Source organism: Esox lucius, chromosome 21 (genome assembly GCF_011004845.1).
Source record: "Esox lucius isolate fEsoLuc1 chromosome 21, fEsoLuc1.pri, whole genome shotgun sequence".
NCBI lineage: Eukaryota > Metazoa > Chordata > Actinopteri > Esociformes > Esocidae > Esox > Esox lucius.
The window spans coordinates 15,707,221-15,719,139 of record NC_047589.1 but is presented as its reverse complement, the minus strand read 5'-3'; the positions used below and the strand labels follow the sequence as shown (position 1 = coordinate 15,719,139).

Genomic DNA, 11,919 nt, shown 5'->3' with positions numbered 1-11,919 from the left:
CAGCATTTTTGCTCGCCCTCCAATGCGTACAACTACATACACACTGCATACTACACAGTAGTACGGAATTAGTTTAATGACACATTGTTTTAAGTGCTCTACATTAAAAAAAAAATCTATACACATGAATCTTGGTTTAACTGAAAGTACTAGATATCAGCAGGGTGCTTTCTTTCAATGATTTACTGTGCATGCCAGAACACAAACACTTTCAAACCTACATATTAGCCAATTGTCCGAGCGGTTTCGGAAAACAAGGAAAGGTACAAGTTGGTTCATGTGAAATTGAGCCTTAATAAAGCTTTTTAAAACACCCATACCACAAATTGTGACCCCCCCCACCCCCACCCACCCACCCACCCACCCCCAAGAGAAAACCAACCCACAAGGCTAGGTCACTTGTATAAGGCACCATTAAGGTCATCAACAGTGCATTATCAGGTAGAAAATCAATAGTCCAAGGCATAGATGAGTGAAGAAAAAAAATCATATAGCATCATGAATGAATAATTCAGTTGCTAAATAAGCAGTAGTGGTTTCTCAAGCCAACAAGAGAGTAAGAAAGCAAAAGTACTGAAGTTATAAAATAAAAATCAAGGCTTTATGTACAATATTGTAACATTTAACCGTTCGTATTTAGCTGCACTTTTATTGGAATCTATTTGCAGTCCTGATTACAGAATAACAGGAATAGAACAAACCCTAGAACCATGCAACACCTGTCTATGATGAAGTTATAGTATAGTTGTGTTATACCTCTAAGCACACAGCTTATACATTGGACTAAAAATGAGCTTCTGTAGCCTTGTTGTGAAGAACAAGCTACGTAACACATTGCACATTTATTAGCTGCACCAAACACCAAAATAAGCTCCGCTCACACAGGACTCACGTTGTGGGGTTTTTGCCCTGGCCTGGTCTGCTGACTGAAGGGGGAAAACACAATCATGTCATCACTCCTACCACAACCCCTCAAGGCTTTCAGCAAGAAACCCCAAATCTTCACAAGTCCGAGTTCTGCTTGACAGTCAGGCAGATAGACTGTTTCTCACACACCGTACTCACAAAAGGAAAAAAAATTATAACCTGTTCCCTGACACCATTCAGACCACAGCAACACTGGTACCAGAACAGCCTTTGCTTTACCCTCTTTGCACACAGGCCAGTCAACCCAGTCAGACACTCACAGTCCACACATGCTTACCTCAGACCACAGTTCTTGTAAAGAAGTACCAGTGTATCGGTTGTCCAGGAGACAGCCGCTCCATCTCAAAAACATCATGCACCAACCACACATACAGTTCATTCATTTATTACATTTTTGTTCATTTTTTTGTATTTTATTCTCGCTTTTCTTTCAAGTCCCTCAATTATATTGGCTTTTTCCCCTCTGTCCATACATGATTTTGTCATCTGTTGTTTTTGGACAGGCAACCTTCACAGCACCTTCCTTCTACAAGGGGTCCATCCATCCTGGAGGCACTGGGTAAGGTGCAAAATGGCATGCTTTGGCTGGAACACGCTCTCCTAGCTCGCTCCTCACAAGGGCAGTTCAACCAGAAGGCCGGTTAGGAGACGACATTTCCCTTCGCTGCGTTCGTTCAGCTAAACGGCTCACAACGTTACTCTCGGGCCCACTCAGAGATGTCTCTTCATGTGGAGGGCCAGATGATCGGACCGAGAGAAACACCTAAAAGAGAAAAGAGCAATGGAAAGTGTGATTAGGAGGCTACCAAACAAGTAGTAGTAACACAAAAAAATAATGTGTTTTGGATACAAGTACAGATTATAGTTGAGCATGAACAGTCTTACATAATTATAGACTTGACAACAGCATTTTACTAAGAACTAAATGATGTATTCTCATGAAGCGCTTGTCGACGATGTGATGCTGTTCACGTCAACGAATGAACAGACATCCATAAAACCCTAAACAATCATTTGTTTCTGACATTTCAGTAATTGGTATGTAGTGTTAACACTCAGGTAGTCTCCATTGTACACAGCTGAGTGATAGATCTTACCTGTCACAGTGACTGCATTTAAATGGCTTGGCCCCAGTGTGCTTCCTGAAGTGTCTGGTTAGCTCATCACTTCGTGCAAATCGCCACTCACACCCCTCCCATGAACACCTGTATGGTTTCTCACCTATGGAAAAAGCATTAACATTGTGAAATGAATTACACACAGTAAAATTCTGAGAATGTGTACATTTATTTTATGAATAAAGGTTATTCTGATGTTATATTGTAAACCATAATTTAGACCAGTTAACGGCAAACGTGGTGTGCTAAGCAGAGGACTTTCATTATTTTTTTCCAGTCAATGAACATTGGCAATGAAGAGAATGGAAATGACTCATAGGCCAGATGACAAAGAGAACCATACAACTTTACTCAATGAAAGAAACTTGGTCTAAATTCCAATTAACGTGTTACACAATGCAAAACATGTTTGTAACAGCAGAAAGTCCACTTATCTATTAGGCCTTCAATAGCATTCTTTATGGGTCACAGCCCGGGGAGAAAGCCACACGTGCAATTTCACACATTTAAACAAAAACATGGGACGGTCACTGACTGAACTTTTTCCCATGAAACTAAATCTGTTTCACAGAGCAATCGCAGTGTCCCAAATGACACCACATTCCCTCTTCCCATCAGTTCCCCACAGCATTTTAGTCAAAGGCAATGCACTAAGTAGGGAAGAGGTTGTCATTCGGAGCACACGCCAAGTCGCTCTATCCCCATGTGCACTGTGACGGCCTCCCCTCCCCCACGGCATTCAGACACATTCCAGATAGATTAGGTCACAGTTTAGGTATCCAGTCATGCACTGCTTATGCTCTCAGTGGGAGAGCGCCATGTTGCACTCTCGCTGTGGCTGCATTAAGACACCCAATGAACTGAATCTGGATCTTTAATTGCATTACACTACCTAACCAGACAGACAGCATTCGCTTAAATATAGAACAGCAGTTTGGTGGCAGTTAAATAAGACATAACTTCATGTAACGGCGAGGAAGCATAGGGCCACCACCACAAACTTTTGCCAATAGGTTATGGTTCTTTCCTATGGATACACAATGTTCACACCAAAGACAGAGGCTTGCTGAGTGACAGCATAGGGAAATGGGAGCCTTCTCACCTGTATGTGTGCGCTGGTGTGCTTTTAAGTGGGAACTCTTTGTGTAAACCTTGCGGCATCCGTTGAAGTGACACCTGTGCACCCGCCTCCTCCCGTCTGGCGAAGCATCTCCGACCACCAGCCCAGTCTTTTCGGAGTTCTTCCCAATGCCAGTGGTTCGGATTTTCACCGGCAAGTGCAATTCTGTGTGTGCGCTTGTCCACACTTGCGAGATGCCGGGTTCCGAGCTGACCTCAGGGGAGGATGGCGGAGTGCTAATGATAGAAGGGCTAAAAGGTCCAGAACCGGCCAGAACCGACCCGAGAGGATTCGAGGTAAAGCTGTGTGTTGGCGAGAGCTCCTCAGAACTGTCTGATGCGTCACTGCTGGCATCGGAGCTTACACTGTTCGTTTCCAAGATTTGGCTATCTTGATTGTCCTCCTCCTTGACCAGAGGGGTCTTTGGGTCAGAGTCGATCGCTTTATCCCCGCAGGCCAGGATCAGCTTGCTCCAGAGGTCATGCTCCTGTGTTTCAAACTTGATGTCGGATGTTGTTGAGACATAAGGCTCGCTCTGTAGATACCTCTCCAATTCCAAACATGTCTGGTTCAGGGACAAATAGAAGAGATTATTATAATGTCCATAAGAGATCAAGGGCTGGATCTCATATCAGACAGCCCCTGGACCACAAACAATGACATAACGTGTGCCATTTGTTTCATCTGGCTCTCATGACAGACTAGCTAAGATTAACCTGGGTAAATCACAGCCTCATACTGTCTCTCATATGGGAGCCAAGTTTAAAAAAAAAAAAAAAAAAAGAATTGCCTCTTCTAGGTTGCATAATTGTGACTTGATTCAAGCTACATAATCTACACATGTATTAATTTAACTGGAGCAGTCAGATCAAGCTGCATGCCCTCAGCGTACGTGTGGAAGAACAGTTAACATTCATTCTCAGTTGTGGTATACAATGAATGACTCATAAAGCACATTTAGTGTCCTTTTAAGGAAGCCACTGAACTTCCTGCTTCCCCGAGAGCCATTCAGTTCCTTACGCAGTGCTTGCAAACTAACTGACATGATGCATTGCATGCAGTCCTTTATTCCTATTAAAACTCTGTCACTAATTTTCTCAGTCAGTTATAGAAAATGTATCATGGTTTGATTCTAAATCTTGACGAAAATTAACGCAGGGACATCTGCTCTGAGGTATGGCAGTAGGCTGTTTGACAAGAACAGCTGAAAAGAAATCTGCCACAAGCGAACTGCATAACTGACCCTTCCACTATCGTACCCAATAATTTCCAGTTGCACTAGTACCTACTCATGCGCACAGGGCTCGGTCACTGCTGCCATTTGATACAGCCGGGATGCATACTGAAACCTCGCTCTCGGTAACATCGTCTATGAATGGGCTAAATTAAATCCACCGACCGTCATGAAAATAAATGATACGCGTTTGTGAGGCATGTTATTATAGAGTGATAATTCATACTAGTTTTGATACGTAAAACAATTTACAAACATTTAGGCTAATATAGATATCTAAAAATGTTGCACACTATCAGCCTATACATTGTTTATTATTAAATATATTTGAAGGCAGCGAAGAAAAAAAGTTGGCTTGTTGCCCAAACAAAACGCATATGCCTGATGGAATCTAAATAACATGTCATGACTGCAATTCTTTGAATGATAATGGCTCTTAAACGTTTCCATCCAGTAAGTATTGATTGATTGGGAGTTAGTACTTTTAACATTTATTGGTGTGCATTTTATAACGTTCATAATTAATGTTTTCAAGGCTAGCTCTATTCTGGTAAGCCTGCTTGACTCATCCGTTAACAAACTAGGCTAGTTCTACAACGGGGCTTTTCAAACTCCATCATTGGACCTAAGCTACTTGAACCAAAGCAAAACATTGCTTCTGAGTTGCATTACGGCTTGCCTATCTATACAACATCACCCAGAATAACATATTGCAAACAGAGATTATTGGTCGCGTCCCATTCATTTAGGTAGACTCCAAAGCTGTCAAACATTGATACATTGAACGTGCATGGTGCATTGACCAGGCTACGGATTTACTTGAAATCAGCCCGAGGTATAAAACGCTATAAACCCCTGACTGTACTGTGAAAATGTATGACTTTTGGTCCTTTTCCAAAATGTACCCGAATAAGAACGTGTCATGTTCAGTGCACCATGAGTTCTCTTGACATCCCATCAACACGTAATTCGGTATGTTTTAACCAGCTACCAACGATACACGTCACATTTAACTAACAATACCTCTTAATTGAAAATGGATTTGTATTCGGTTTAAGAATATAAAAAATTAAAGAAAATGTTCTGAAAGTGTTCTTGCATGTATTATGATTTCGTTACAGACCACTCTACAGCCATGCCACAATAACAACCAATCAAAACACATGAGAGATTAGTCACAGCTGATCTTAATTTAAGTGTAAAATCAACAGATTCAAATTAAGGTATGAAAAACATCGTACCTGCTGCCAATATTCCTCCAGCGATGGTAAGGCTGAAAAGTAGCCAGTGTCGTGTACAATCTGAAGTTCTTGAAAGATGCTGCACATGGGTAGATCCATTTCAAATTCCAAATGTGGTCTGAACAGATGAACTTGAATATTTTATTTAAGATAAAGGTGTTAGAAATATCTCGAAAAGACAAGTATCCGTGTTTTACTTGCACATGCAAAGCGCACTGAACAAGCGTTGTTTTGCTTCCCGGATGACAGGACCGCTGCTCCTCACTGGTGTATAAGGTAAGGTTCTCTATTTGCAAACACTAAACTAAATGTGAAGCAAGTAGCCTACCCCGTAGCCTTCCCTATTCAAACCTCGCAGCCTACCTAACCCCTCGTGACAACATTAGACTTTTGGATTGTTATTAACCAATGAACTCGAATCAGCTTGCCCGCGCGCATATCATATCACAACCAACCAATCCTAGTCGTGTCTTGTCATAATTTGCCCCTGTCTGATTTTTATTGGTGAATTTGAGTCGTAGCTCCTTTACATTCATTGGACAGCTATTTTTAGAATAGTATATATATGTGTGCTCTCTTAAATTGTCGGTGAGTTGCGCTTCTCTGCATATTTCACCACAGCGTGTGTAGCAGCAATGTATTCTTGTTAGCAGGCTATAGTTTTGAAGTTTCTGTATGGGTTAGTCGGCAGGACGGGACAAGGCTACTTTTGAAACAGTCGTCTAGGCATCACTGCTGTCTTGAATATTTAGAAATACATATGCACCTATTGTTTTAAATATTTCTTTTTCAGATACTAGCATATCGTTTTCCCCATTTTTATTTTAGTATCCTACGGTACTTTTACTGTGGCCTCCAAATTGAACATAGTAAGCTAAGCTACAGCTAAGTTCCACAAGGGGAGCCAAGCGCCACACTGAGTCAAATATATTTTTGTCGAACACAGGAAGAGGTTTGTTTCCAGCTTCTGAACGTAAAAACAAAAACCATACACTATGCAAAAGTTGATTACGTTTATGTGGATATTTGAAATCGATTACATTCAGATCATCTCAATTGACTACCAACTTTGTATAGGATGGATTTTATGTAAGGGGGAAAATGGCTTAAGGCCTAGATTCTCATTTACTTAACCTAGTTGAATTTGAACAAAGCTTAAGGGACTTTCTTAGTGATATTTGGTATAAGCCTAGTACTTTATGGTTCTCACAAAAATCCAGAATCTTAGAATTTATGATTATAACAGAGAAAGATAAACATCCACGTTCAGCTAATCTATTTTATTTAATCCCAGCAAAATCCACACAGGTTTAACCGTTGTTATTTTGGTGCATTTCCACACAGTCATGTATTCAAGGGATATATAAAAAAATAAAATTGAATATTAATACATTAATTTGGTGAATTGCTATCCACACATGGAATTCCTTTACACATGGTTTATACAAACATGTCATTGTTCTTTTCGCTATATGTATCTTGTTTTACTTCTGTAATACAGGGCTTAACTATAAGAGTGCTTGAGAAATATTTAAATTAAAAACAATTCTAGGATCAATTCAGAATCTCTCATATTCACACATCAGATGGCATCATCAAATAGACTGAAACCTTTCAGGAGTGTTCTGTCCACCCAAACAGAGTAGTGATTTCTATTAACAGCTTAAAGTATTAGCATTTAGTGTGTCCGAGGCCACAGTTGGGATCTAATTTTTGTTTAGAGATTTGCTTAGCTAAGCCAGCAAACAAGCTACTAGCTAGGTGTGAAGTATTATGTTTAGCATTTTTTTAATAATTTTTTTTAGCACTGGTACTGCAACCACAATTTTTAGCTAAATGTGATTTGGATAGTTATTACAACATCAACAACATTTCAGAAATTTCCAAAGAATTTGAGTTTTTGTTCCGATTTATTCAGACCCTTTCGAGCATGAAGGCGAAGTTACTTAGGAAAAACAACTTATTTCTCACCTATCCCAAGTGTTTTTTTTTTTTGAGTTATCAGACAGATCAGTGCAGACGGCCGTCTGATATAAGAAAATGGGATATCTATGTGGTCATCATGGCCTAAGTAAGATTCTGAGTTAAAGATTTACATATGTAAAACAGAATATGATTGTTTCAAGTAGAACAATTTTCTGTTTCTAGAACCAAGTCTTTATGTGAATAATCTGCTGTTAGGGCAAATTTGTGTCTTGCCGCATCTGATGTAGTCATATGGTGATGTGACGTGTATTTAGAACCTGGAAAGAAAAAGCTTGGCTTCAATTGTCACTGAAAGATATTCCAACTGTTGTTTAAACTAGTGGTGTGTGTGTGTGTGTGTACATACAGTTGGGAGAACAAGTATTTGATACACTGCCAATTTTGCAGGTTTTCCTACTAACAAAGAATGTAGAGGTCTGTAATTTCTATCATAGGTACACTTCAACTGTGAGAGACGGAATCTAAAACAAAAATCCAGAAAATCACATTGTATGATTTTATAAAATGTATTTGCTTTTTATTGCATGACATAAGTATTGGATCACCTACCAACCAGTAAGAATTCTGGCTCTCACAGACCTGTTAGTATTTCTTTAAGAAGCCCTCATGTTCTCCACTCATTACCTTTTATTAATTGCACCTGTTTGAACTTTTTACCTGTATAAAAGACACCTGTCCACACACTCAATCAAACAGAATCCAACCACTCCACAATGGCCAAGACCAGGGAGCTGTGTAAGGACATCAGGGATAAAATTGTAGACCTGCACTAGGCTGGGATGGGCTACAGGACAATAGGCAAGCTTTGTGAGAAGGCAACAACTGTTGGCGCAATTATTAGAAAATGAAAGAAGTTCAAGTTGATGGTCAATCTCCCTCGGTCTGGGGTTTCCATGCAAGATCTCACCTCATGGGAACCCAACAGAAAATCTTTGGAGGGAACTGAAAGTCCGTATTGCCCAGCGACAGCCCCGAAATCTAAAGGATCTGGAGAAGTTCTGTATGGAGGAGTGGGCCAAAATCCCTGCTGCAGTGTTTGCAAACCTGGTCAAGAACTACAGGTAACATGATCTCTGTAATTGCAAAGGATTCTGTACCAAATATTAAGTTCTGCTTTTCTGATGTATCAAATACTTATGTCATGCAATAAAATGCAAATTAATTAAAAATCATATGTTATTTTCTGGTTTTTTGTTTTAGATTCCATCACTCACAGTTGAAGAGTATGATAAAAATGAGACTTCTACATGCTTTGTAAGTGGGAAAACCTGCAAAATTAGTGTATCAAATACTTGTTCTCCCCACTGTATATATACACACAGGTGTGTGTGTGTGTGTGTGTGTGTGTGTGTGTGTGTGTGTGTGTGTGTGTGTGTGTGTACAGTATCTCACAAAAGTGAGTACACCCCTCACATTTTTGCAAATATTTGATTATATCTTTTCATGTGACAACACTGAAGAAATGACACTTTGCTACAATGTAAAGTAGTTAGGGTACAGCTTGTATAACAGTTTAAACTTGTTGTCCCCTCAAAATAACTCAACACACAGCCATTAATGTCTAAACCGCTGGCAACAAAAATTGGGCCCAATTAGCTATTTTCCCTCCCTGGTGTCATGTGACTCGTTAGTGTTACAAGGTCTCAGGTGTGAATGGGGAGCAGGTGTGTTAGATTTGGTGTTATTGCTCTCATACTGGTCAGTGGAAGTTCAATATGGCACCTCATGACAAAGAACTCTGAGGATCTGAAAAAAAATATTGTTGCTCTACATAAAGATGGCCTAGACTATAAGAACTTTGTCAAGACCCTGAAACTGAGCTGCAGCATGGTGGCCAAGACCATACAGCGTTTTAGCAGGACAGGTTCCACACAGAACAGACCAGGATAAACGTATTTAGTTCAGATGGTGTCAAGTGTGTGGCAGCAACCAGGTGAGGATTACAAAGACAAGTGTCTTACCTACAGTCAGTCATGGTGGTGGGAGTGTCATGGTCTGGGGCTGCATGAGTGCTGCCGGCCCTGGGGAGCTACAGTTCATTGAGGGAACCATTAATGCCAACGTACTGTGACATACTGAAGCAGAGCATGATCCCCTCCCTTCAGAGACTTGGCCGCAGGGCAGTATTCCAACATGATAACGACCCCAAGCACGTCTCCAAGACGAACACTGCCTTGCTAAAGAATTTGAGGGTAAAGGTGATGGACTGGCCAAGCATGTCTCCAGACCTAAACCCTATTGAACTTCTGTGGGGTATCCTCAAATGGAAGGTGTGCAATGTCTCTAATATCATTTAAGGCAGTGCTGGAAAAATAATGGTGGCCACACAAAATATTGACACTTTGGGGCCAATTTGGACACTTTCACTTAGGGGTGTACTTATGTTGCCTGTCACTATAGCAAAGTGTCATTTCTTCAGTGTTGAAAAGAGAATCAAATATTTGCAAAAATGTGAGGGGTGTACTCACTTTTGTGATATACTTTACATGTATACATTTGTGTACATATATATATATCCACACACACGTGTGTGTACGTGTACAGCGATCAGCCATAACATTATGACCACCTAATATTGTGTAGGTCCCCCTTTTGCCACCAAAACAGCCCTGACCCATTGAGGCATGGACTCCACTAGAACTCTGAAGATGCTGTAGTATCTGACACTAAGACGTTAGCAGCCAATCTTTTAAGTCCTGTAAGTTGCGAGGTGGGGCCTCCATGGATCGGACCTGTTTGTCCAGCACGTCCCACAGATGCTCGATTGGATTGAGATCTGGGGGATTTGCTGGCCAAGTCCTGGAACTTGTTGTGTTCCTCAAACCATTCCTAAACCATTTTTGCTATGTGGTATGGTGCATTATCCTGCTGAATGAGGCCATTGCCATCAGGGAATACTGTACCATAAAAGGGTGCACATGGTCTGCAACAATGCTCAGATAGGTGGTACGTGTCAAAGTAACATCCACTTGAATGGCAGGACCCAAGGTTTTCCAGCAGAACATTGCCCATAGCATCACACTGCCTCTGACAGCTTCCCACCTTCCCATAGTGCCTCCTGGTGCCATGTGTTCTCCAGGTAAGCGACATAAACGCTCCCGGCCATCCATGTGATGTAAAAAAAAAGTGATTCATCAGACCAGGCCAGACCAGTGATTCATCAGACCAGACCAGATTCCATTGCTCCGTGGTCCAGTTCAATGTGCCCATTGTAGGGACTTTCGGCAGTGGACTGGGGTCTACAGCTAATCAGCCCCATATGCATTGTGTGTTCTGACACCTTTCTATCAGCACCATCATTCATTTTTTCAGCAATTTGAGCTACATTAGCTCGTCGGTTGGATCGGCCCACACAGGCCAGCCTTCACTCCCTGTGTGCTTCAATGAGCCGTGGCCACCCATGACCCTGTTGTCGGTTCACCGCTTTTCCTTCCTTGGACCACTTTTGATAGATACTGACCACTGCAGACCCGGGAATACCCAATAAGGGCTGCAGTTTTGGAGATGCTCTGACCCAGGCGTCTAGCCATCACAATTTGTCAAAGTCGCTCAGATCCTTACATGTGCCCATTTTTCCTGCTTCTAACACATCAAATTCAAATTCGATACTTTCTGGAAGCAAAGTTCATTTCATAAGGCAGATGGTATCCACCAAAAAAATCACCTGGGTGTCTGGATATGATCTCAACACTACAAGGGAGCCTTATGGATTTGACTGGCCAGCCAACCTCAGGAAACCAATGACTTCAACTTTCAGCCCAATTGCTCTGCCTTAGATGAGGTGAAAGATTGTAGAAATGCTGTAACCTTATTTTGTACAAATATTCTGTCAGGCCTATGCAATCAGTAAAATTTTCTGACTGTTGTATTACTACACACTTGCACAAACAAAGAGATGAAGTAGTAATCTTGTCCCCGTACAGTTGATTCACACAAGCAACTTAAGAAATATGAACTCCACTAGCAATTCTGTATATGATGACAATCCCGATACCTTCAAATACCCCAAAGGTTTTGTTTTCTTACACCTAAATGTACATACAGTATCTACATTTATATTATCTGATGGGGTACAATATATTTAGAGCAGAAAAGGTGGAGGCATGGCTATTTAAGTCTGGGTATTCATAAGGAATTAGAACTGCTAGCCTTAAGTATTAACTCAGGAAAAATATATTTTTTAATATTACAGTTGTACGAGTACATTGCCCACGATCTGCCAAAAAAGGTATGCTAAATCACCTAATAGACCAATTGGCCACATTTATGTCAAATTATGTGATTATTATTGCT

General features: G+C 40.9%; 1 protein-coding gene and 1 long non-coding RNA gene across 4 annotated transcripts in view; one reads left to right on the top strand and one right to left on the bottom strand.

The window, feature by feature from the left end:
* Positions 1-360: 360 nt before the first annotated feature.
* klf6a (Kruppel-like factor 6a) lies at positions 361-6,067 on the bottom strand. The gene is made up of 4 exons (XM_010885636.5): positions 5,641-6,067; positions 3,148-3,730; positions 2,025-2,148; positions 361-1,690 (listed from the first exon to the last, which is right to left on the bottom strand). Exons 1-4 carry the CDS (start codon positions 5,737-5,739, stop codon positions 1,639-1,641), a joined length of 858 nt encoding a protein of 285 aa, XP_010883938.2. The 5' UTR covers positions 5,740-6,067; the 3' UTR covers positions 361-1,638.
* Positions 5,827-11,919, top strand: part of LOC105019439 — a 27,564-nt gene continuing 21,471 nt past the window's right edge. For all 3 annotated transcript variants that reach the window (XR_002195842.2, XR_004575051.1, XR_002195841.3), the window contains exon 1: positions 5,827-5,916. This is a non-coding gene — a long non-coding RNA (uncharacterized LOC105019439). The remainder of the gene's footprint in view (positions 5,917-11,919) is intronic.